General features: G+C 38.5%; 1 protein-coding gene across 5 annotated transcripts in view; it reads left to right on the top strand.

Moving 5' to 3' along the window:
• The window catches only part of Senp7 (SUMO specific peptidase 7), a 140,352-nt gene that overhangs the window by 75,552 nt on the left and 37,551 nt on the right, over positions 1 to 27,249 (top strand). For all 5 annotated transcript variants that reach the window (NM_001105888.2, XM_087575867.1, XM_087575866.1 and 2 more), the window contains 2 exon segments: positions 15,676 to 15,791; positions 19,301 to 19,482. In NM_001105888.2, the coding sequence (NP_001099358.1) occupies positions 15,676 to 15,791; positions 19,301 to 19,482 (298 nt within the window).

Genomic DNA, 27,249 nt, shown 5'->3' with positions numbered 1-27,249 from the left:
GATCCTGATTTAACTTTGGTACATGATATCTGACAATCATCCCTTTCATCCAGGTTTTTCAGTTTTGTTGAGTACAGACTTTTGTAGTAGGGTCTGATTATTTTTCAAAATTTCTCAGTTTCTGTTATGTCTTCCATTTAATTCCTGATTTTGTTAATTTGGATACTGTCTCTCTGCCCTCTGGTTAGGCTGGCTGAGGGTTTATCTATCTTGATGATATTTGATTTTCTCCAAGAGCTAGCTCTTAGTTTTGTTAATTCTTTGTATTGTTCTTTTTGTTTCTACTTGGTTGATTTCAGCCCTAAGTTTGATTATTTCCTGCTCTCTACTCCTCTTGGGTGTATTTGCTTCTTTTTGTTCTATAGCTTTTAGGTGTGCTGTCAAGCTATTAGTGTATGCTCTCTCCAAATTTTTTTATGGAGGATCTCAGAGCTGTTTTCCTCTTATCACTGCTTTCATAGTGTCCCATAAGATTGGGTGTGTGGTACCTTCATTTTTATTAAATTCTAAAAAGTCTTTAATTTCCTTATTTCTTCCTTGACCAAGTTATCATTGAGTAGCATGTTGTTCAACTTTCATGTTGTTGCTATTTTCTGTTGTTTTTGTTGCTATTGAAGACCAGCCTTAGTCCATGGTGGTCTGATAGAATACCTGTGATTTATTCAGTGTTCTTGTATCTGTTGAGGTTTGTTTTGTGTATATGGTTGATTTTTAAGAAAGTATCAGATGCTGAGAAGAAGGTATAATCTTTTGTTTTAGGGTGAAATGTTCTGTTAAATATCTGTTAAATCCATTTGGTCCGTAACTTCTTTTAGTTTTACTGTGTCTCTGTTTAGTTTCTGGTTCTATGATCTGTCATTGGTGAGAGTGGGGTGTTTAAATCTCTTAATATTATTGTGGGAGGTTCAATGTGTGCTTTGAGGGGTTTTTTTTTTTTGTTTCTTTTTGAGTAATGTTTCTTTTACAAATGTGGGTGCCCTTGCATTTGGGGCATAGACGTTCAGAATTGAGAGTTCATCTTGGTGGATTTTCCTTTGATGAGTATGTAGTATCCTTCCCTGTCTTTTTTGATAACTTTTGGTTGAAAGTCTATTTTTGTTGGATATTAGAATGGCTACTCCAGCTTGTTTCTCGGGACCATTTGCTTGGAAAAAAATTTCCCATCCTTTTACTTTGACTTTGTAATGTTTGTCTTTGACTCTGAGGTGTGTTTCCTGTATGCAGCAAAATGCTGGATCCTGTTCATGTATCCAGTCTGTTAGCCTATGTCTTTTTATTTGAGTCCATTGATGTTGAGAGATATTAGGGACTAATGTTTGTTGTTTCCTGTTATTTTTATTGTTAGAGGCAGAATTATGTTTGTGTGTTTCTCTTCTTTTGGGTTTGTTGTGAAAAAGATTAATTTTTTGCTTTTTCTTTGTGTAGTTTCCCTCCTTGTGTTGGAGTTTTCCTTCTATTATCCTCTGTAGGGCTGGGTTTGTGGGAAGATTTTGTTTAAATTTGGTTTTGTCTTGAAATACCTTAGTTTCTCCATCTATGGTAATTGCGAGTGTTGCTGGGTATAGTAGCCTGGACTTGCATTTGTGTTCTCTTAGGGTCTGTATGACATCTGCCCAGGATCTTCTGGTTTTTAGAGTTTCTGTTGAGAAATCTGGTCTAATTCTGATAGGTCTGCCTTTATATGTTACTTGACAGTTTTCTTTCACTGCTTTCAATATTCTTTCTTTCTTTTTCTTTTTCTGCATTTGGTGTTTTAATTAGTATATGATGAGAGGAATTTCTTTTCTGATCCCATCTGTTTGGTGTTCTGTAGGTTTCTTGTATGTTTATGGGCATTTATTTCATTATGTTAGGGAAGTTTTCTTCTATAATTTTGTTGACGATGTTTGCTGGCCCTTTGAGTTGGGAGTCTTCACTCTCTTCTATACGTATTATTCTCAGGTTTGATCTTCTCATCGTGTCCTGGATTTCCTGTATGTTTTGAGATGGGAGCTTTTCACTTTTTGTATTTTCTTTGACTATTGTGTTGATTTCTACTATGGCATCTTTTAGTGCTGAGATTGTCTCCTCTATTTCTTGCATTCTGTTGATGATGCTTACGTCTGTGACTCCTGTTCTCTTTCCTAGGTTTTCCATCTGCAGGGCTGTCTCCCTTTGTGTTTTCTTTAATGTTTCTATATCCAATTTTAGATCCTGGACAGTTTTTTTCAGTTCCTTCCCCTTTTTGATTGTGTCGTCCTGTATTTCTTTAAGGGATTATGTGTTTCCTCTTTTAGGGCTTCTACTTGTTTTCTTGTGTTCTCTTGTATTCATTTAAGGGAGTTTTTTTTATGTCCTTCTTAAAGTCCTCTATCTTCTTCATGAAAAGAATATTTAGATCTGAATCTTGCTTTATAGGTGTGTTGGGTTGTTTAGGACTTGCTGTGGTGGGAGAACTGTGTTCTGATGTTGCCAAGTCAAATTGGTTTCTCCTCCTCATATTCTTATGCTTGCCTCTCACCATCTGGTTATCTGGTGTTATCTGGCCTCCCTGTTTCTGACTGGAGCCTGTGCTTGCTGTGATCCTGTGATCCTGCGACTCTGTGATCCTGGATGTGTCAGAATACCTGGGGAGTTGAGCTACAACTGAGGTGTGGTTCAGATCTAGATCGGAGATTGTGCTCCTGGCACAGGTCGAGTCTGAAAGAGCAAGGGCCTCTGGCTGGGTGGGGACTCTGCATCCAGGGGTCACGGGTCCTGGTACACTGGGTATTGAGGTGGGGTTTGGGGGTCTCACCTGTGATCCTGGATGTCAGAATACCTGGGGAGTTAGGCTGCAACTGGGGTGTGGGCTGTGTGGGTTCGGATCCAGAGCTGAGGCTCTGCTCTCAGCACAGGTGGAAACTGGAAGGTGCCTTGTTGTCTCTGTAAAACAGGGATAAGAGTGTATGTCCCTTTGGACTGATGTTTAGATTTGAGTAAAATCCATAATCCAATGCTTGTTTATAAGTAGTAACATTATTATTTCTTATTACTGCTAATAAAACAAATTTTATTAAAGGTTATTGCAGTAGTTGATGCTACTGAAGGCTTCTGTCTTGAAAAGGCCAGAATGATCTGAGACCACTCTTGCCCACTACACTGTGGCCAAAGCGTTTGTCAGAGCTTGATCAGCCTCACCATTTAGTTTAAGGAGTTCAGAGCTCTACTGATGAAAATGTAGTTCTCTCTTTTCTTTAAACTGGTCATTTTTAAAGGAGAATTCAGAATGCCTAGTGGAAATATGTAGATTCATAGCTATACCATCACGTTAGTAGACATGTCCCAATATAACTGGAATATAAGGTGAACACAGAATAGATTGGCATCTGTTGTAACCACCCTTACCCACTTCAAAAGGAGAATGGTATATAGAAATTATTTAGAGTTTCTCAGAGACAGACTGTCCGTTACCTGTTGTTGTTCTTATTCTCTTATTTTAGAGAATGTGGAACATGCCAACCTTTATTATATATAACACTAAGTACAAACTCTGAGAGTAGATTAATGCAGGCTGTAACCATAGAAACTGATGTTTCCTCTGCAAACTTCACACTTGTACACTTGATAAGAGCGAATACTATGTGAAGATTACAAGCTCTGTGTTAGCCTTATTCTGCCAAGAGTTGTCATGACTCCCTGTTACAGATAATCAGAATAGAGTGGTTTGGGAAACAAAGTTTTCATTTACATCAGAAATCAAGAATTAATAGAAAATATCAGGGTTGAATAGAAAACTTAAATGATTTCCTTCAGGTAGAATATTTGCTTATTCAACATGGCAATGTTCATTATCATAACATATAAACCTTAATTATTATAATTTAAATTAATCATGAAATAATTTTAAACCAAGACCTATTCTAGATACACATTGTTCTTTCCTTTTTAGTTTTTCTGAGAATTTCATATATGAGCACTGTATTTATAATTCTATGCCCATCCCACTTCTGTTTTTCCCAATTCCCTTTTCCAGTTTTCCTCAAATTTATGGCCTCTTTCTCTTTGGTTATTACTGTTTTGTTTATCTATGCATACATACAGACATGTATATATAAGTGCAACTTGTTGAGTCCATTAGTGTCTCTTTTATATGTTTAGGACTGGTGATAAGCATAACCTATTGATTGGAGCTCATCCCTGGAAAATATTAAATCTCTTTCTCTCAGCAGCCATTGCTTGTTTTAGCTCTTCATCAGGGAAAGGACATTGTGAGGTTTTCCCATCCCCCTTAGCATGTATACGGTGGTATCACTGTTCAGGTCTAGCTTAGGGAGCCCTGTTGTTGAGATGTCACGGGTGCCGCTGATGCAGCCTCTCTCCTTTCTTCTGTGATGTGCTTGAGTCTTAGGTGTAGGGGTCGTGATGTGGATGCGTCAGTGGGATTGGGCACCACATGCTCTGTTCTCTGTTCTTTCAACTGTTTTGTCTTTCTATAATGGACTCTTACCTGCTGCAAAAAAGATTTTTGATGAGAAATGAGAACTACATTCATATGAGGTTATTAGGATAAATTATTAGAATGCACTTAAATTTTATTCTGGTTTAGGAAAGTGTTAACAGCAGATTCTCCCCTAGGGTCCATGACCTCACCAGTCATGGGCAACTTTTTAGGTTTGTAGTTATGGGTGTGAATTCCTCCTACTGGGTGAGTCTTAAGCCCAGTTAGGTGGCTGCTGAGATGTAAGTGCCACTATTGTACCCTTGGGGAAATCATGCCATGTGGTCATCGTTATGTTTCACAGGTTACATCTGGGAGGACTGTTGCTTTTACCCTTTGCAGTTTGGACAGAACCTTCAGATACTATGAGACCTGGTTTTCAGGGAGGAGGAAGCTTTCAGGCCATATCCAGCTGGATTTCTCCAAGTCGTGTGTCTCAAGTGTGTGGTGTCTTCAGCAGCAGGGTCTTCCCTTCAAGTTCTGGAAGGCAGCCAAGGGCAGCTGACTGTAGCTTATATTGTTTTGGGAGTCTCTTGGGTTCTGACTCATCTGGCTTTGTACTACCTATGTTCTCGGGGATGGAGTTTTGTAGTGACGCCATCACCTTTTAGACTTTTAGGTTTTTATAACTAATCAGATTTCATTATTGGTCTAAACAGGTTTAATTCTTCATAAATGAGTCTTGGGAGTTAGTATATGTTTAGGAGTTTATAATTTTTTTCCCAGAGTTTTCTGATTTGGGCCATGTAATTTGTAATATTCTTATAATTTTCTTTAGAGTTATCTGTTGTAGTATCTCCATTTTTCTAATTTTCAACTGTCTTAGTTTTTCTAATGGCACTTAACAACTCACCTATTACCTTTTCTTTTTTTTTTTAAATTATTTATTTCACCTTGATAAACATATAAACTTAAACTAAAATCTAAATTAAAAATAAAATAAGGCTAGAGTGAGTTGTTTAGGTATTAAATCTCCTGGATTTAAATGTATATAATTCTATTATACAACAATAGTGTGAACCATATTAATCTATTGTTAATGTCTATATTTTCTAATAAAATATTTTATTAATTTTTGCATTTATCCATACACTCAGTTTTGATCATATTAAGTCCAAATTTCTCCCTTATTTCTTCAAATTGCTACCCAACTTTCCGAGTTGTGTCTTCTTTATCTTTTTAAATAACCAAATAAGAACATTACTTCTTAAGTATAGTTTAAGGCTGATGGATACCATTCATATATATATATATACATATGTATGTATATATATGCTGACTTTCAGTTGTATATCCCTTATTGGTATGCCATGCTTCTGTGAATTAAGAATATTTCATATTTTAAAACTATAATCAGTACATATTATATGAAAAAGTCTATTTTCAATGAAATGAAACAGGAGAAGGTAAACAAGGCAATGTATGCCTCATTTCTTGGAACAGAGAGGACTTAAGAGTGATTTTTTTTAATTTATTTAATACTTAATAATAATAATTCTTTGGTTTCCGGGCAAACATCCCCCTCCCCCCTCCCCTTCCTTATGGGTGTTCCCCTCCCAACCCTCCCCCCATTGTCGCCCTCCCCCCAACAATCTAGTTCACTGGGGGTTCAGTCTTGGCAGGACCCAGGGCTTCCCCTTCCACTGGTGCTCTTACTAGGATATTCATTGCTACCTATGAGGTCAGAGTCCAGGGTCAGTCCATGTATAGTCTTTAGGTAGTGGCTTAGTCCCTGGAAGCTCTGGTTGCTTGGCATTGTTGTACATATGGGGTCTCGAGCCTCATCAAGCTCTTCCAGTTCTTTCTCTGATTCCTTCAACGGGGGTCCTATTCTCAGTTCAGTGGTTTGCTGCTGGCATTCGCCTCTGTATTTGCTATATTCTGGCTGTGTCTCTCAGGAGCGATCTACATCCGGCTCCTGTCGGTCTGCACTTCTTTGCTTCATCCATCTTGTCTAATTGGGTGGCTGTATATGTATGGGCCACATGTGGGGCAGGCTCTGAATGGGTGTTCCTTCAGTCTCTGTTTTAATCTTTGCCTCTCTCTTCCCTGCCAAGAATATTCTTGTTCCCCTTTTAGAGAAGGAGTGAAGCATTCACATTTTGATCATCCGTCTTGAGATTCATTTGTTCTAGGCATCTAGGGTAATTCAAGCATTTGGGCTAATAGCCACTTATCAGTGAGTGCATACCATGTATGTCTTTCTGTGATTGGGTTAGCTCACTCAGGATGATATTTTGCAGTTCCAACCATTTGCCTACGAATTTCATAAAGTCGTTGTTTTTGATAGCTGAGTAATATTCCATTGTGTAGATGTACCACATTTTCTGTATCCATCCCTCTGTTGAAGGGCATCTGGGTTCTTTCCAGCTTCTGGCTATTATAAATAAGGCTGCGATGAACATAGTGGAGCACGTGTCTTTTTTATATGTTGGGGCATCTTTTGGGTATATGCCGAAGAGAGGTATAGCTGGATCCTCAGGAAGTTCAATGTCCAATTTTCTGAGGAACCTCCAGACTGATTTCCAGAATGGTTGTACCAGTTTGCAATCCCACCAATAATGGAGGAGTGTTCCTCTTTCTCCAAACCCTCGCCAGCATTTGTTGTCATCTGAGTTTTTGGTCTTAGCCATTCTCACTGGTGTGAGGTGAAATCTCAGGGTTGTTTTGATTTGCATTTCCCTTATGACTAAAGATGTTGAACATTTCTTTAGGTGTTTCTCAGCCATTCGGCATTCCTCAGCTGTGAATTCTTTGATTAGCTCTGAACCCCATTTTTTAATAGGGTTATTTGTCTCCCTGCAGTCTAACTTCTTGAGTTCTTTGTATATTTTGGTTATTAGCCCTCTATCGGATATAGGATTGGTAAAGATCTTTTCCCAATCTGTTGGTTGCCGTTTTGTCCTAACCACCGTGTCCTTTGCCTTACAGAAGCTTTGCAGTTTTATGAGATCCCATTTGTCGATTCTTGATCTTAGAGCATAAGCCATTGGTGTTTTGTTCAGGAAATTTTTTCCAGTGCCCATGTGTTCCAGATGCTTCCCTAGTTTTTCTTCTATTAGTTTGAGTGTATCAGGTTTGATGTGGAGGTCCTTGATCCACTTGGACTTAAGCTTTGTACAGGGTGATAAGGATGGATCGATCTGCATTCTTCTACATGTTGACCTCCAGTTGAACCAGCACCATTTGCTGAAAATGCTATCTTTTTTCCATTGGATGGTTTTGGCTCCTTTGTCAAAAATCAAGTGACCATAGGTGTGTGGGTTCATTTCTGGGTCTTCAATTCTATTCCATTGGTCTATCTGTCTGTCTCTGTACCAATACCATGCAGTTTTTATCACTATTGCTCTGTAATACTGCTTGAGTTCAGGGATAGTGATTCCCCCTGAAGTCCTTTTATTGTTGAGGATAGTTTTAGCTATCCTGGGTTTTTTGTTATTCCAGATGAATTTGCAAATTGTTCTGTCTAACTCTTTGAAGAATTGGATTGGTATTTTGATGGGGTTTGCATGGACTCTGTAGATCGCTTTTGGTAAAATGGCCATTTTTACTATATTAATCCTGCCAATCCACGAGCATGGGAGATCTTTCCATCTTCTGAGGTCTTCTTCAATTTCTTTCCTCAGTGTCTTGAAGTTCTTATTGTACAAATCTTTTACTTGCTTGGTTAAAGTCACACCGAGGTACTTTATATTATTTGGGTCTATTATGAAGGGTGTCGTTTCCCTAATTTCTTTCTCGGCTTGTTTCTGTTTTGTGTAGAGGAAGGCTACTGATTTATTTGAGTTAATTTTATACCCAGCCACTTTGCTGAAGTTGTTTATCAGCTTTAGTAGTTCTCTGGTGGAACTTTTGGGATCACTTAAATATACTATCATGTCTTCTGCAAATAGTGATATTTTGACTTCTTCTTTTCCGATCTGTATCCCCTTGACCTCCTTTCGTTGTCTGATTGCTGTGGCTAGAACTTCAAGAACTATATTGAATAAGTAGGGAGAGAGTGGGCAGCCTTGTCTAGTCCCTGATTTTAGTGGGATTGCTTCAAGTTTCTCTCCATTTAGTTTAATGTTAGCAACTGGTTTGCTGTATATGGCTTTTACTATGTTTAGGTATGGGCCTTGAATTCCTATTCTTTCCAGGACTTTTATCCTGAAGGGGTGTTGAATTTTGTCAAATGCTTTCTCAGCATCTAATGAAATGATCATGTGGTTCTATTCTTTCAGTTTGTTTATATAATGGATCACGTTGATGGTTTTCCGTATATTAAACCATCCCTGCATGCCTGGGATGAAGCCTACTTGATCATGGTGGATGATTGTTTTGATGTGCTCTTGGATTCGGTTTGCCAGAATTTTATTGAGTAGTTTTGCGTCGATATTCATAAGGGAAATTGGTCTGAAGTCCTCTTTCTTTGTTGGGTCTTTGTGTGGTTCAGGTATAAGAGTAATTGTGGCTTCATAGAAGGAATTCGGGAGTGATCCATCTGTTTCAATTTTGTGGAATAGTTTGGATAATATTGGTATGAGGTCTTCTATGAAGGTCTGATAGAATTCTGCACTAAACCCGTCTGGACCTGGGCTCTTTTTGGTTGGGAGAGCTTTAGTGACTGCTTCTATTTCCTTAGGAGTTATGGGATTGTTTAACTGATTTATCTGTTCCTGATTTAACTTCGGTACCTGGTATCTGTCTAGGAAATTGTCCATTTCCTGAAGATTTTCAAGTTTTGTTGAATATAGGTTTTTATAGTAAGATCTGATGATTTTTTGAATTTCCTCTGAATCTGTAGTTATATCTCCCTTTTCATTTCTGATTTTGTTAATTTGGACGCACTCTCTGTGTCCTCTCGTTAGTCTGGCTAAGGGTTTATCTATCTTGTTGATTTTCTCAAAGAACCAACTTTTGGTTCTGTTGATTCTTTCTATGGTCCTTTTTGTTTCTACTTGGTTGATTTCAGCTCTGAGTTTGATTATTTCCTGCCTTCTACTCCTCCTGGGTGTATTTGCTTCTTTTTGCTCTAGAACTTTTAGGTGTGCTGTCAAGCTGCTGACATATGCTCTTTCCTGTTTCTTTCTGCAGGCACTCAGCGCTATGAGTTTTCCTCTTAGCACAGCTTTCATTGTGTCCCATAAGTTTGGGTATGTTGTACCTTCATTTTCATTAAATTCTAAAAAGTCTTTAATTTCTTCCTTGACTAGGTTATCATTGAGTAGAGCATTGTTCAATTTCCACGTATATGTGGGCATTCTTCCCTTATTGTTATTGAAGACCAGTTTTAGGCCGTGGTAGTCTGATAGCACGCATGGGATTATTTCTATCTTTCTGTACCTCTTGAGGCCCGTTTTTTGACCAACTATATGGTCAATTTTGGAGAAAGTACCATGAGGAGCTGAGAAGAAGGTATATCCTTTTGCTTTAGGATAGAATGTTCTATAAATATCCGTTAAGTCCATTTGGCTCATGACTTCTCTTAGTCTGTCGACATCACTGTTTAATTTCTGTTTCCATGATCTGTCCATTGATGAGAGTGGTGTGTTGATATCTCCCACTATTATTGTGTGAGGTGCAATGTGTGCTTTGAGCTTTAGTAAGGTTTCTTTTACGTATGTAGGTGCCCTTGTATTTTGGGCATAGATATTTAGGATTGAGAGTTCATCTTGGTGGATTTTTCCTTTGATTAATATGACGTGTCCTTCCTTATCTTTTTTGATGACTTTTAGTTGAAAATTGATTTTATTTGATATTAGAATGGCTACTCCAGCTTGCTTCTTCCGACCATTTGCTTGGAAAGTTGTTTTCCAGCCTTTCACTCTGAGGTAGTGTCTGTCTTTGTCTCTGAGGTGTGTTTCCTGTAGGCAGCAGAATGCAGGGTCCTCGTTGCGTATCCAGTTTGTTAATCTATGTCTTTTTATTGGGGAGTTGAGGCCATTGATGTTGAGAGATATTAAGGAATAGTGATTATTGCTTCCTATTATATTCATATTTGGATGTGAGGTTATGTTTGTGTGCTTTTCTTCTCTTTGTTTTGTTGCCAAGACGATTAGTTTCTTGCTTCTTCTAGGGTATAGCTTGCCTCCTTATGTTGGGCTTTACCATTTATTATCCTTTGTAGTGCTGGATTTGTAGAAAGATATTGTGTAAATTTGTTTTTGTCATGGAATATCTTGGTTTCTCCATCTATGTTAATTGAGAGTTTTGCAGGATACAGTAACCTGGGCTGGCATTTGTGTTCTCTTAGGGTCTGTATGACATCTGTCCAGGATCTTCTGGCCTTCATAGTTTCTGGCGAAAAGTCTGGTGTGATTCTGATAGGTCTGCCTTTATATGTTACTTGACCTTTTTCCCTTACTGCTTTTAATATTCTTTCTTTATTTTGTGCGTTTGGTGTTTTGACTATTATGTGACGGGAGGTGTTTCTTTTCTGGTCCAATCTATTTGGAGTTCTGTAGGCTTCTTGTATGCCTATGGGTATCTCTTTTTTTAGGTTAGGGAAGTTTTCTTCTATGATTTTGTTGAAGATATTTACTGGTCCTTTGAGCTGGGAGTCTTCACTCTCTTCTATACCTATTATCCTTAGGTTTGATCTTCTCATTGAGTCCTGGATTTCCTGTATGTTTTGGACCAGTAGCTTTTTCTGCTTTACGTTATCTTTGACAGTTGAGTCAATGATTTCTATGGAATCTTCTGCTCCCGAGATTCTCTCTTCCATCTCTTGTATTCTGTTGGTGAAGCTTGTATCTACAGCTCCTTGTCTCTTCTTTTGATTTTCTATATCCAGGGTTGTTTCCATGTGTTCTTTCTTGATTGCTTCTATTTCCATTTTTAATTCCTTCAACTGTTTCATTGTGTTTTCCTGGAATTCTTTCAGGGAATTTTGTGACTCCTCTCTATGGGCTTCTACTTGTTTATTTATGATTTCCTGGAATTCTTTCAGGGATTTTTGTGACTCCTCTCCATGGGCTTCTACTTGTTTATTTATGTTTTCCTGGAATTCTTTCAGGGATTTTTGCGATTCCTCTCTGTAGGCTTCTACTTGTTCTCTAAGGGAGTTCTTCATGTCTTTCTTGAAGTCCTCCAGCATTATGATCAAATATGATTTTGAAACTAGATCTTGCTTTTCTGGTGTGTTTGGATATTCCATGTTTATTTTGGTAGGAGAATTGGGCTCCGATGATGCCATGTAGTCTTGGTTTCTGTTGCTTGGGTTCCTGCGCTTGCCTCTCGCCATCAGATTATCTCTAGTGTTACTTTGTTCTGCTATAGGACAGTGGCTAGACTGTCCTATAAGCCTGCGTGTCCGGAGTGCTGTAGACCTGTTTTCCTGTTTTCTTTCAGCCAGTTATGGGGACAGAGTGTTCTGCTTTCGGGCGTGTAGTTTTTCCTCTCTACAGGTCTTCAGCTGTTCCTGTGGGCCTGTGTCTTGAGTTCACCAGGCAGGTCACTTGCAGCAGAAAAGTTGGTCTTACCTGTGGTCCTGAGGCTCAAGTTTGCTCAGGGGGTGCTGCCCATGAGTTCTCTGCGGCGGCAGCAACCAGGAAGATATGCGCCGCCCTTTCCGGGAGCTTCCGCGCACTAGGGTTCCAGATGGCGTTTGGTGTTTTCCTCTGGTGTCCGAGATGTGTGTGCAGAGTGCAGTCTGTTCTGGTTTCCTAGGCGTGTCTTGCCTCTCTGAAGGTTTAGCTCTCCCTCCCACGGGATTTGGGTGCAGAGAACTATTTATCTGGTCTGTTTCCTTCAGGTTCCGGCGGTGTCTCAGGCTCAGGGGTCCTGCCGCTCCTGGGCCCTCCCCTACGGGAACCCAGAGGCCTTATACAGTTTCCTCTTGGGCCAGGGATGTGGGCAGGGGTGGGCAGTGTTGGTGGTCTCCTCCGCTCTGCAGCCTCGGGAGTGCCCACCTGACCAGGCGGTGAGGTCTCTCTCCCACGGGGTTTGGGAGCAGAGAGCTTCTGCGGGCCGGGATCCGCGGACCTATTACCTTTTCAAATGACCAACTTTTAGTTTTGTTCATCTTTTGCACTGTTGTCCTAGATTATGTTTCTGTTGAAATCTTTACTGTTTTTCTTTCTGTTATTATTGTTCTTTTTCGATATTAAGGTATAACATTAAATCATTTACTTAATGAGCTTTAAAAATTAACTACTAGCATATAAAATGATCACCTTTGTTTTGACATGTTTTAAAGATTAAATTGTGTGTGTGTGTGTGTGTGTGTGTGTGTGTGTGTGTGCACATACATGTGTACAAGTGAGTACTGGTGCCCTGGAGTTAAAGGTGGTGGTAAACTGCCCAACCCCAATGAACTCTTGTGCTCTGGAGGACTGAACTTGGATCCTCCTCAAGAGCAAGTATGTCCTCGTAGCCACTTGTCTAGCTTTTACTGCGGCGTTTTACACACATATATCATTATGCTTTGATAGGTTTGCTCTTTGGCCAGTTCCCTTCGTCCTTCAGATATGTCTACCTCTGTCATGTCACATGTATGTTATACACTCTCTTCCCACCATACCCCTCCTCCTGTACTGTACCCGTTGTGTATATCTAAATTTAAATCAAGATTCTTCATCTGAAAGAAAACATACACTCTTCATCTCTCTGTGTCTGGCTTATGTCACTTAGCACTTAGCTGCATTGCTAGAATTTTTATTATTGTTCACAGCTGCATAGAATTTCTATTATGTTTATTTGCAACATTCTCTGCATGCATCAGCCTGCCACTGGAGTTTCAGGCTTCTTCCAAACCCCAGCTTTTGAGACCAGTGGAGTGCTACACCTGTGTGTGTGCTCAGGTGCTGCTCTCCCACATCCCTCCAACCGCGGAGCCACATCTCCAGCCCCTGTCTTCACACAGGGATTATTTGTATTTAAAACTCAGGGGGATAGGGGATGGGATAGGGAGGTTCCAGAGGGGAAAGTGGAAAAGGAGATAGCATTTGAAATGAAATAAAGAAAATATCCAATAAAAGAAAAGAAAAAAATTCTGCTCCAGTATTTTTTTTCCGTTTCATTACTTTTTACTTCATTTCAATTTTGAAAGTTTTGTTATTGTGTCTAGTGGTATTTTGTTGAGAACTTAAAAAAAAAATCCAGCAAAATACCATATAGTGTTACTTACATGGTTTAAACCTTAAAGTTCATGACTGAGACTTGAAACCTGACTACAATGAATAGACTTAGTCAACAGTTTTTTGTAAGTGAAATTGTTTTATTTTGAGTATTTGAGATTTTAGTTTCTAATTTATAAGTAAAACACACTATATAAAGTAAATATAAAGGGTTCAGTGGTGTAATCATAGGAGTGAGTGACTGATCCTTTTATTATGACACTACTTTGGTAATATTTGGTTACTATAACTTTTAAGTTTACAATTCATTTCTTACATTCTGATCATTTTAATTCTAGGTTATTGTTACGCATCTTTGTTGTTACTGTCACTTATTTGATTTACCTCAGTTGTAAATCCCTTGCATTTTAACATTGTAACTGCTCAAAATATGTCTTCATGTATAGAGAATAGTATTACATTACACGTACTGAGATTTAACTAATATATTGTTGTGGGATGATGTCACAGGTGAGGCGGGTACAAGATAGAAGGAGGCCTGTCATTGGACTAAGGATGGGCGGGAGAAAAGTTTGAAGGAAGAGGAGGAGACTGGAACAGAAAGGAGGAAGAGACAGGAGGGGGAGAGAGAGAAGCCATGGCAGGACAATATGGCGGGTAACATTAAGATTCCACAGTGTACCTTTACAGGTTGTTACGGATGTTTTTAAGGAATGGATGTGTATTGGGTTTTGTATGTTTAGGTGGGCAATTATATCTTATCAATTGGGCTAAAGGTTATTGTGTTGTGTGTTCTTTCATGTGTAGATTTAAGTGTAAGAGAGTGTGCGGTGTCTGGTCTGGGCTGCCACAGAGTGGGATGTGTGTTTCTGGCATGGAAACCTGCCTTGGGAACTAGACGGGTAGAGAGATTGCTGCCAGGCTGAGAGAGAGAGGCCTTTGGCAGTGTGCTATGGGGATGGAGCAGAGTGGGTGAGATGCTTTGCTGACTGAGAATTAAGATATTCAGCAGATATCTTGGGGGCACCGTGGTGCTGGACCTAGTGGGGATAAAAGACATTACTTTTTTTATTTTTTATATTTTTACAACAACATTGTGTGTGTGTGTGTGTGTGTGTGTGTGTGTGTGTGTGTGTGTATCACATTTGCTTATGTTTTAAAAGGAAGTAATTTGGAAAGTCAAGAGGGTATTTTTTACACTCTTTTAAGTAATCTATTGCTCAAATAGGTTTGAATTCTTTAGGCCAAAGTTTTTATTTTCCTTTATATGTATTTTCTTTTGTATTTTCAAAAATGTTAAAAGTTTTATTCTTATCATGGAAAAAATTGTTTCTTTTGTTCTTTTCTTTTTCTGAGATCAGGTCTTTTCAGTGCAGCCTTCACTGTTCTGGAGCTCATTGTGTAGGCCAGGCTGGCTTTGACCTCACAGAGATCCTCCAGAGGCTGGGATCATAGCAGTACATCTCCACATTGAGACTAAAATTTGTTTCTCCCTCAATCTTTTATTTTAATTAGTTTGCTTGCACCTTAGATTTTAAATTATTTTATATAGATAAGATTGGTTAGCCTGATCTGATCTTTATTTTTCTTTGTTTTTTTTTGCACCATTTTTGAGGTATATTAGCAGTAGCTTTGGTTTGTGTTTGCTTTATCACACACTGGCTCATTCGCATTTAGCTTTTGTCTTTGACTTATTGAATTATGCAATATTGCTCATATTGCAGGAACAGTGCTGAAGTTCTCTCTTTCTCCAAAGTCCTTTGGAGAAGAAAACTTACTTTTCAAATCTGAGTTCAGTATTTTTCTTTCCAGGGCCTATATCATATAGAATTACATATGAGAATATATTTTTAGCCTATTGGATTTTAATTTGATGTGTACCATGTGTTCTCCAAATACATTTGAGTCTTATTAGAAAGGAATATAAGGGCTGGCTCAGTGCTTAAGAGCACTGACTGCTCTTCCAGGAGTCCTGAGTTCAGTTCCCAGCAACCACATGGTGGCTCACAACCATCTGTAGTGGGATCCAGTGCCCTCTTCTGGTGTGTCTGAAGACAGCTACAGTATACTCATGTACATAAAATAAATGTACAAATCTTTTATAAAATGGTAGTTTTAAAAAAAGGAAATAAATATGATACAATTTCTGATTTGCAGGGGCTCAAAACCAAGTAGGACAGGTGACATTTCTGCAAAGGAGGCTGCAAATGGGAGACAGGAGCAGGGGGATGATGGAGACATCGCACCTGAGATGGTTACCCCTCAGTCTAAAGGTTTGTGATTGCTAGAAAACTGAAGTTCAGATTTTCCTTATTGTATTTACAATGATTTTCATTATGGATAAACAAAAATAAATGGGAGTTATTTAATACAAATAAATGGCATAAACATCTATTTAAATACCTACGTATGTATTTCTTTCTTTATTTGCTGATCCCAAAGGTTAATTTTGAATGGTGTTTTTTTCTCTTTTTGTGTGTGTATAGAGTGAACGAGTCTGTGGCATTAAGTTGGTTTGGCTGTTGAAATTGTTGTTTTCAGTTTTGTTTGCTGTTTGTTTTAACTTCTACCCACTCTTGTAGTCACACAGACATGGCTTTTATTCTGCTATACACTTTCCTCTTAGTACTGCCTTGGCTCTATCTCAGAAATTCTAGTAGGTTGTGCTATCATTTTTCACTTTATTTTAGGAATCTTTAGTTAAAATTTCCGTTTGTGTCTTAGGGTTTCATTGCTCTGAAGAGCCACAGTGACCAAGGCAACTCTTATAAAGGACATTTAATTGGGGCTGGGTTAAAGTTTTAGAGGTTTAGTTCATTAACATCATGGTGGAAAACATGATAGCCCCAAGACAGTCATGGTGCTGAAGGAATTCTATATCTTGAGCCTCAGGAAGCCAGGAGGAAACTGGATTTGATATCACACTGGGCATTTAAAACTTCAGTGCCCTGTTTCCATAGTGAAAAACTTCCTCTAACAAGGCCACACCTCCTCCAATAAGACCACACCTCCTTTTTTCCTCTTTTTTTTTTAAATTGGATATTTTTAAATTTACATTTCAAATGTTATTCCCTTTCCCAGTTTCCTGTCCATAAACCTCCTATTTCATCCCCTTTCTCCCTGCTTCTATGAGGGTGCTCCCCCATGAATATTCCCCTACACTAAGGGCTTCTCCTTGCATTGAAGCCCAACAAAGCTATTCTCCTAATAATGCCATTCCCTATGGACCAAGCATTCAAACAGATGAGTCTATGAAGGTCATACCTACTCAGATCATCAGATTCTGGATCAGTGGAATCAACACCATACTATAAAATGACCAAATTGCCAGAAGTAATACACAGATTCAGTATAATCTCCACTGAAATTCCAGGAACTTTCTTTACGATATTAGAAAAAAATTATAAGTGTTAATATGGAAACACAAAAGATAGCTAAACCAATCTCAGTAGGCAGAACACTGCCAGGAGGTGTCATAATATCTAACTTCAAAATGAAATGCAGTACTATATATGCCAAATAAAACAAATACAAAATAATAAAAAGATAATTAAGGAAAGAGATTTTTTTTTCTGATACCAGTTGTTTAAAGCTTTACCACAAAAGATATTTTAAAGTAAATTACAGGTATAGTATTCCTATGGTAGAGAAATAAGTTTGCCTTGTGGATTTTTATTTTTACTATAAGAATAAATTGGAAATGCTTAATATCTTTTATTTGCAGGGGTTTTGTGACTTCTTGAATTTTTTTTTGCTAGGAATATTTCCTATTTAAATTGTGTATAGTACATTAGTAGACCTTTAGTTTTAAAATGCCCAACTCTATATAGTAAGTTTATTCCTGTTTTGGCTTGATTCCTGTATAAGTAATAAATTATTTGAATGTAGGATCCTATAAAATGCAGTTTTTAGCTTTTCTCAAGTCCCCTTTCCCTTCATTAGTCCTTTGTATTTGTTCATTTTGAGACAGGGTCTTACTGTGTTGACCAGGCTGGCCTTGAGCTCACAGCAGTCAGCCTGCCCCTGCCTCCTGAGTGCTAGGATTAAAGCTGCGCCTACTTACACCTGACTCTTCTAAGTCTTTTACTGTAATACTTTTATTGAGAAATTATAATTCAATATAGTATTTATGTTAAGAAATTGTTATTGATCTTTTAATATAATTAATCTTTTAGAATTTTATACAATGTATTCTGAACATGTAATCTCACTCCTCCTCCTAACTTCTCCCAGATTCACCTCTTCTGAACGTACCCTGTTCATCATTTCTCATTTTTTAAAAAAGATTTATTTACTTACTATGTCTACAATGTTCTGCCTGCGTATATGCCTGCAGGCCAGAAGAGGGCATCAGATCTTATTATAGATGGTCATGAGCCACAGGGTGGTTGCTGGGAATTGAACTGAGGGAACTGAACATATTGCTTTACCTCTGAGCCATTTCTTCAGCCCACATGTCTTATTTTTAACTGTGCATTGACTTCAAGTTGTACTGCCCACATATTCCTATACTTGCCTTTTTTTTTTTTTTAAAGATTTATTTATTTTATGTATGTGAGTACTCTGTAGCTGCCTTCAGACACGCCAGAAGAGGTCATCAGATCTCATTACAGATGGTTGTGAGCCACCATGTGGTTGCTAGGAATTGAACTCAGGTCCTCTGGAAGAACAGTCTGTGCTCTTAACTGCTGAGCCATCTCTCCAGCCCTATACCTGACTTTTTAATGATTCGTAATACAAATAAAATTTGTTTTAAAAAGTATTGTGTTGATAATTGGCTGATTTTCTTGGGAGAAGGAATAGAATATTTTTCATTTTTTTAATTGGAAAGTTGAAGCCAGTAATTTTAAATGAATATACATTGTGACTAAATGTTGCTTTGTGATTTGGTAATGTAAAATTAGAGTAGGTTTTCATGATGATGATTTAGAAAATAAAGTAATTTAAGCTCTTCATTAAAACATAAGATATTTTTGTGTAGCATATATTGTAACTGAAATACAAAAATATTTTAGTGATGATTGGCATAGGCTTCCAACATGGTGCTTTTCACTTAAGGAAGTTTTTCACTGCAGAACGGTGGGTTTATTGGGTACTTAGATGGGGAGAGTTTTGATTATTAAAAGAAGAAACAGACATCAAGCATATTTATATTCTTGTAAGTAATCATATTTCAGAGACAGCTGATGAGGAAAGACAGTTGGGCATCTTTTCAAAGAACAGCAATCATAATTTTACTCTTAAATTTTACTGCCTTTACTTTTAAGTGAAATATATCGTGACTAGTTTTTAAAATAGTTGTGAATTACACAGACAATGTAAAAGACAGATTTTCCATATTTTAGTGAGACTCTTTGGTCCCAGCACTCAGAAGGCAGAAGCAAGTAGATCTGTTTGAGACCAGCCTGGACTACAGAGAGAGTTGCAGAGTAGCCTGGCCTACAACAAAAACCCTGTCTCAAAAAACAAACCACCACCACCACCACCACCACAACAGCAATGTATTTGTACCAAATAGAAAAAAAACCACAGTTAGTTGTTTTATTTTCATTACTCAATGAAAGGTTGTTTTCTTCCCATAAATTTTGTAACTTGTTTTTCACATCTGTTGTCTGACACGGAGCCAGTTTATATAGGATACACCTTCTATATGTTCACTCACTGTCACTGGAGAGTTTTGTTTAGTGAGCAGTATAGTAATCTCAGTACTACTATGAACTCATGTAAAAGGAAATTTTGTGTACTTTTTGGGCATAACTGTGCTTTCTGTGTTTTTTTAAAGACTTTAATAGCGGAAATAAAGGTGATTATCATGAAGAGGGGACCAGCAACAAGAACACTTCATATTCTCATTCAGAAACGGACCATACTCCAGTTTCCAGGAAGAGAAAGAAAAGGGGAAGAAGTAATTTTCATAATTCTCATAATCCTAAGTCTTCTGTGGATAAGTCAACAGAATATATAGTAAGTAGATGTATTTAATGTCATAGGGAATGATTTTTGTGCTGTGATAAAAATGAGTTAACTTTAGTCAAATAAATGTTCTTTGAACTCTCCGATTTACTGGATTTCTTTCATTTTTTTTTCTAGTTATGTGCAAACTTGATTTTTAGTATATGTGCTGCCGAAGCGAGCACTAAACTTGATTTTTAAAATTTTAAATTGTACTATATTTATTTTATTTTCTGTCTCTGTCTCTGTCTCCCCAGCACCACCACCCCCCGTCTCTCTCTCTTTTTTTCTGTGTGTGTGTGTGTGTGTGTGTGTGTATGTGTGTGTGTGTGAGTGTGAGTGTGTGCATGTGCGTGTGCACGATCTTTGGAACTTGGCATCTTTCTTTTACTATGTGTGTACCAGCTCAGGTTGTCAGACTTGGTGGCATTCACCTATACCTGCTTAGTCATCTTGTCAGCCTTTCAAATTTTATTAAAAAATACTAAAAATTATTTTCAGAATGCAGAATTATTGGAGCAAATCAAAGTATTGTATATTATTTAAAAAGTAAAGCTGCTTTTACCAAATACTATTTTTTCTCATTTTAACTGAACCCGATTCACTTACTCCGTGAAATTACTTTCAGATTTTCATCATTAGCATGTATTTACCATTTTTAACATGTTTAAAGTAAACTTATTAAAAATAATAACTTTTGGTATAATACTTCTCTTTCTTCCTCGGTCCCTCCTTCCCTTCCTCCCTCCCTTGTTCCCTTCCTTCCTTCCTTTCTTTTTTCCTTCTTTGATTTGGTTTTTGAGACAGTCTTTCTCTGTGTAGCCCTGACTGTCCTGGAACTTGCTCTGTAGACCACTCGGACCTCAAATTTACAGAGATCATTCTGCCTCTGCCTCACAAGTGCTAAGATTAAAGGGTTGAGCCACCACTGCCCGGCTACACCACCTATTTCTAAAGGTCTGCTTTTAGAGTATTATTATATATATAATTACAAAAGATTATAAAAGAAAAATTGGAAGTCACTTATTTTTTATTTTCTGTGTATGGCTGTCCTATATGCATCCTTTTCTGTTGGAAGGAGCCACTGACTCTGCCTGAGCGGTCATATATTTGTAGAGCTATGTTTTCTCAACTTGTGCAATCAACACTAGATTTTTTCCTACACTATCCCTCTAGTAATTAAATTTTAGTTCATGAGTTTTTTGGCAAATGAACAAAGTTGAAGCTTCTTTAGAGTAGATGCATGCAAGAAAAAGTTGCTGTAGTCATTTAGGTAAAAAGTACGTCGTTCCAGAAATAGAAGAGGTAGCTTTCTGGTTCCTTTGAATCAAATCATTCAGGACCCTGTAGTGTCTCTGGTTATTTACAATTGTAACGAAGTAATAATGATGTCGAATCAATACTTTTTCATAACTTTTTTAATTGGATTTTTTTTTATTAACTTGAGTATTTCTTATACATTTCGAGTGTTATTTCCTTTCCCGGTTTCCGGGCAAACATCCCCCTCCCCCCTCCCCTTCCTTATGGGTGTTCCCTTCCTCACCCTCCCCCCATTACCGCCCTCCCTCCAACAGTCTAGTTCACTGGGGGTTCAGTCTTAGCAGGACCCAGGGCTTCCCCTTCCACTGGTGCTCTTACTAGGATATTCATTGCTACCTATGAGGTCAGAGTCCAAGCCATTGTTGTTTTGTTCAGGAAATTTTTTCCAGTGCCCATGTGTTCCAGATGCTTCCCTAGTTTTTCTTCTATTAGTTTGAGTGTATCTGGTTTGATGTGAAGGTCCTTGATCCACTTGGACTTAAGCTTTGTATAGGGTGATTAAGCATGGATCGATCTGCATTCTTCTACATGTTGACCTCCAGTTGAACCAGCACCATTTGCTGAAAATGCTATCTTTTTTCCATTGGATGGTTTTGGCTCCTTTGTCAAAAATCAAGTGACCATAGGTGTGTGGGTTCATTTCTGGGTCTTCAATTCTATTCCATTGGTCTATCTGTCTGTCTCTGTACCAATACCATGCAGTTTTTATCACTATTGCTCTGTAATACTGCTTGAGTTCAGGGATAGTGATTCCCCCTGAAGTCCTTTTATTGTTGAGGATAGTTTATCTATCCTGGGTTTTTTGTTATTCCAGATGAATTTGCAAATTGTTCTGTCTAACTCTTTGAAGAATTGGATTGGTATTTTGATGGGGATTGCATTGAATCTGTAGATTGCTTTTGGTAAAATGGCCATTTTTACTATATTAATCCTGCCAATCCATGAGCATGGGAGATCTTTCCATCTTCTGAGGTCTTCTTCAATTTCTTTCTTCAGTGTCTTGAAGTTCTTATTGTACAAATCTTTTACTTGCTTGGTTAAAGTCACACCGAGGTACTTTATATTATTTGGGTCTATTATGAAGAGTGTCGTTTCCCTAATTTCTTTCTCGGCTTGTTTCTCTTTTGTGTAGAGGAAGGCTACTGATTTATTTGAGTTAATTTTATACTCAGCTACTTTGCTGAAGTTGTTTATCAGCTTTAGTAGTTCTCTGGTGGAACTTTTGGGATCACTTAAATATACTATCATGTCATCTGCAAATAGTGATATTTTGACTTCTTCTTTTCCGATCTGTATCCCCTTGACCTCCTTTCGTTGTCTGATTGCTGTGGCTAGAACTTCAAGAACTATATTGAATAAGTAGGGAGAGAGTGGTCAGCCTTGTCTAGTCCCTGATTTTAGTGGGATTGTTTCAAGTTTCTCTCCATTTAGTTTAATGTTAGCAACTGGTTTGCTGTATATGGCTTTTACTATGTTTAGGTATGGGCCTTGAATTCCTATTCTTTCCAGGACTTTTATCATGAAGGGGAGTTGAATTTTATCAAATGCTTTCTCAGCATCTAATGAAATGATCATGTAGTTTTGTTCTTTCAATTTGTTTATATAATGGATCACGTTGATGGTTTTCCGTATATTAAACCATCCCTGCATGCCTGGGATGAAGCCTACTTGATCATGGTGGATGATTGTTTTGATGTGCTCTTGGATTCGGTTTGCCAGAATTTTATTGAGTATTTTTGCGTCGATATTCATAAGGGAAATAGGTCTGAAGTTCTTTTTCTTTGTTGGGTCTTAGTGTGGTTTAGGTATAAGAGTAATTGTGGCTTCATAGAAGGAATTCGGTAGTGATCCATCTGTTTCAATTTTGTGGAATAGTTTGGATAGTATTGGTATGAGGTCTTCTATGAAGGTCTGATAGAATTCTGCACTAAACCCGTCTGGACCTGGGCTCTTTTTAGTTGGGAGACCTTTAATGACTGCTCCTATTTCCTTAGGAATTATGGGGTTGTTTAGATGGTTTATTTGTTCCTGATTTAACTTCGGTACCTGGTATCTGTCTAGGAAATTGTCCATTTCCTGAAGATTTTCAAGTTTTGTTGAATATAGGCTTTTATAGTAAGATCTGATGATTTTTTGAATTTCCTCTGAATCTGTATTTATGTCTCCCTTTTCATTTCTGATTTTCTTAATTAGGACACACTCTCTGTGTCCTCTCGTTAGTCTGGCTAAGGGTTTATCTATCTTGTTGATTTTCTCAAAGAACCAACTTTTGGTTCTGTTGATTCTTTCTATGGTCCTTTTGTTTCTACTTGGTTGATTTCAGCTCTGAGTTTGATTATTTTCTGCCTTCTACTCCTCCTGGGTGTATTTGCTTCTTTTTGTTCTAGAGCTTTTAGGTGTGCTGTCAAGCTGCTGACCTATGCTCTTTCCTGTTTCTTTCTGCAGGCACTCAGCGCTATGAGTTTTCCTCTTAGCACAGCTTTCATTGTGTCCCATAAGTTTGGGTATGTTGTACCTTCATTTTCTTTAAATTCTAAAAAGTCTTTAATTTCTTTATTTCTTCCTTGACTAGGTTATCATTGAGTAGAGCATTGTTCAATTTCCACGTATATGTGGGCATTCTTCCCTTATTGTTATTGAAGACCAGTTTTAGGCCGTGGTAGTCTGATAGCACGCATGGGATTATTTCTATCTTTCTGTACCTGTTGAGGCCCGTTTTTTGACCAATTATATGGTCAATTTGGAGAAAGTATCTTGAGGAGCTGAGAAGAAGGTATATCTTTTTGCTTTAGGATAGAATGTTCTATAAATATCTGTTAAGTCCATTTGGGTCATGACTTCTCTTAGTCTGTCTATGTCTCTGTTTAATTTCTGTTTCCATGATCTGTCCATTGATGAGAGTGGGGTGTTGAAATCTCCCACTATTATTGTGTGAGGTGCAATGTGTGTTTTGAGCTTTAGTAAGGTTTCTTTTACGTATGTAGGTGCCCTTGTATTTGGGGCATAGATATTTAGGATTGAGAGTTCATCTTGGTGGATTTTTCCTTTGGTGAATATGAAGTGTCCTTCCTTATCTTTTTTGATGACTTTTAGTTGAAAATTGATTTTATTTGATATTAGAATGGCTACTCCAGCTTGCTTCTTCCGACCATTTGCTTGGAAAGTTGTTTTCCAGCCTTTCACTCTGAGGTAGTGTCTGTCTTTGTCTCTGAGGTGTGTTTCCTGTAGGCAGCAGAATGCAGGGTCCTCGTTGCGTATCCAGTTTGTTAATCTATGTCTTTTTATTGGGGAGTTGAGGCCATTGATGTCTAGAGATATTAAGGAATAGTGATTATTGCTTCCTGTTATATTCATATTTGGATGTGAGGTTATGTTTGTGTGCTTTTCTTCTCTTTGTTTTGTTGCCAAGACGATTAGTTTCTTGCTTCTTCTAGGGTATAGCTTGCCTCCTTATGTTGGGCTTTACCATTTATTATCCTTTGTTGTGCTGGATTTGTAGAAAGATATTGTGTAAATTTGTTTTTGTCATGGAATATCTTGGTTTCTCCATCTATGTTAATTGAGAGTTTTGCAGGATACAGTAACCTGGGCTGGCATTTGTGTTCTCTTAGGGTCTGTATGACATCTGTCCAGGATCTTCTGGCCTTCATAGTTTCTGGCGAAAAGTCTGGTGTGATTCTGATAGGTCTGCCTTTATATGTTACTTGACCTTTTTCCCTTACTGCTTTTAATATTCTTTCTTTATTTTGTGCGTTTGGTGTTTTGACTATTATGTGACGGGAGGTGTTTCTTTTCTGGTCCAATCTATTTGGAGTTCTGTAGGCTTCTTGTATGCCTATGGGTATCTCTTTTTTTAGGTTAGGGAAGTTTTCTTCTATGATTTTGTTGAAGATATTTACTGGTCCTTTGAGCTGGGAGTCTTCACTCTCTTCTATACCTATTATCCTTAGGTTTGATCTTCTCATTGAGTCCTGGATTTCCTGTATGTTTTGGACCAGTAGCTTTTTCTGCTTTACGTTATCTTTGACAGTTGAGTCAATGATTTCTATGGAATCTTCTGCTCCCGAGATTCTCTCTTCCATCTCTTGTATTCTGTTGGTGAAGCTTGTATCTATAGCTCCTTGTCTCTTCTTTTGGTTTTCTATATCCAGGGTTGTTTCCATGTGTTCTTTCTTGATTGCTTCTATTTCCATTTTTAATTCCTTCAACTGTTTGATTGTGTTTTCCTGGAATTCTTTCAGGGATTTTTGCGATTCCTCTCTGTAGGCTTCTACTTGTTTATTAATGTTTTCCTGTGTTTCTCTAAGGGAGTTCTTCACGTCTTTCTTGAAGTCCTCCAGCATCATGATCAAATATGATTTTGAAACTAGATCTTGCTTTTCTGGTGTGTTTGGATATTCCATGTTTGTTTTGGTGGGAGAATTGGGCTCCGATGATGCCAAGTAGTCTTGGTTTCTGTTGCCTGGGTTCCTGCGCTTGCCTCTCGCCATCAGTTTATCCCTAGTGTTACTTTGTTCTGCTATTTTTGACAGTGGCTAGACTGTCCTATAAGCCTGTGTGTCAGGAGTGCTGTCGACCTGTTTTCCTGTTTTCTTTCAGCCAGTTATGGGGACAGAGTGTTCTGCTTTCGGGCGTGTAGTTTTTCCTCTCTGTAAGCCTTCAGCTCTTCCTGTGGGCCTGTGTCTTGAGTTCACCAAGCAGGTCACTTGCAGCAGAAAAGTTGGTCTTACCTGTGGTCCCGAGGCTCAAGTTTGCTTGCGGGGTGCTGCCCATGAGCTCTCTGCGGCGGCAGCAACCAGGAAGATCTGCGCCGCCCTTTCCGGGAGCTTCTGTGCACCAGGGTTCCAGATGGCATTTGGTGTTTTCCTCTGGCGTCCGAGATGTGTGCAGAGTGCAGTCTCTTCTGGTTTCCCAGGCGTGTCTGCCTCTCTGAAGGTTTAGCTCTCCCTCCCACGGGATTTCGGTGCAGAGAACTGTTTATCTGGTAGATCCCTTCAGGTTCTGGCGGTGTCTCAGACGCAGCGGTCCTGCTGCTCTTGGACCCTCCTCCACGGGAGCCCAGAGGCCTTATACAGTTTCCTCTTCAGCCAGGGATATGGGCAGGGGTGGGCAGTGTTGGTGGTCTCTTCTGCTCTGCAGCCTCAGGAGTGCCCACCTGACCAGGCAGTGAGGTCTCTCTCCCACGGGGTTTGGGAGCAGAGAGCTGCTGCGGGCCGGGATCCGAGGGTTTTAATTGGATTTTTTAAAATTTACATTTCAAATGTTATTCCCCTTCCCGGTTTCCTGGACATGAACCCCCTATCCCCTCCCCCGCCCCTTCTCTAACAGTGTTCCCACCCCATTCCCCCCCCCTTCCCCTAAACTGGGGATCCAACTTTGGCAGTCCCAAGGGCTTCTCCTCCCATTGGTGCCCAACAAGGCCATCCTCTGCTACATATGCAGGTAGAGCCCAGGATCAGTCCATGTATAGTCTTTGGGTAGTGGTTTAGTCTCTGGAAGCTCTGGTTGGTTGGCATTGTTGCTCTTATGGTGGTGCAAGCCCCTTCAGTTCTTTCAATCCTTTCTCTAATTCCTCTAACTACTGTGAAGGGTGCCGTTTCCCTAATTTCTTTCTCAGTCCGTTTATCCTTTGAGTAGAGGAAGGCTACTGATTTGAGTTAATTTTATACCCAGCCACTTTGCTGAAGTTGTTTATCAGGTTTAGTAGTTCTCTGGTGGAACTTTTGGGATCACTTAAGTATACTATCATATCATCTGCAAATACTGATATTTTGACTTCTTCCTTTCCAATCTGTAGCCTTTTGATCTCCTTTTGTTGTCTGATTGCTCTGGCTAGGACTTCAAGAACTATATTGAAAAAGTAGGGAGAAAGTAGGCAGCCTTGTCTAGTCCCTGATTTTAGTGGGATTGCTTCAAGTTTCTCTCCATTTAGTTTAATGTTGACTACTGGTTTGCTGTATATGGCTTTTACTATGTTTAGGAATGGGTCTTGAATTCTTGATCTTTTGATGTTGAATTTTGTCAAATGCTTTCTCAGCATCTAATGAAATGATCATGTGGTTTTTTTCTTTGAATTTGTTTATATTGTGGATTATGTTGATGGATTTCTGTATATCAAACCATTCCTGCATCCCTGGGATGAAACCTACTTGATCATGATGGATGATCATTTTGATGTGTTCTTGGATTCGGTTTGCAAGAATTTTATTGAGTATTTTTGTTTTAATATTCATAAGGGAAATTGGTCTGAAGTTCTCTTTCTTTTTGGGTCTTTGTTTGGTTTAGGTTTAAGAGTAATTGTGGCTTCATAGAAGGAATTGGTAGTGCTCCATCTGTTTCTATTTTGTAGAATAGTTTGAACAGTATTGGTATGAGGTCTTCTTGAAGGTCTGATAGAATTCTGCACTGAACCCATCTGGTCCTGGGCACTTTTTGATTGGGAGTCTTTTAATAGCTACT

Source organism: Rattus norvegicus, chromosome 11 (assembly GCF_021556685.1).
Source record: "Rattus norvegicus strain SHRSP/BbbUtx chromosome 11, alternate assembly SHRSP_T2T, whole genome shotgun sequence".
Classification (NCBI taxonomy): domain Eukaryota; kingdom Metazoa; phylum Chordata; class Mammalia; order Rodentia; family Muridae; genus Rattus; species Rattus norvegicus.
This window is presented reverse-complemented; position numbering and strand designations above follow the sequence as displayed.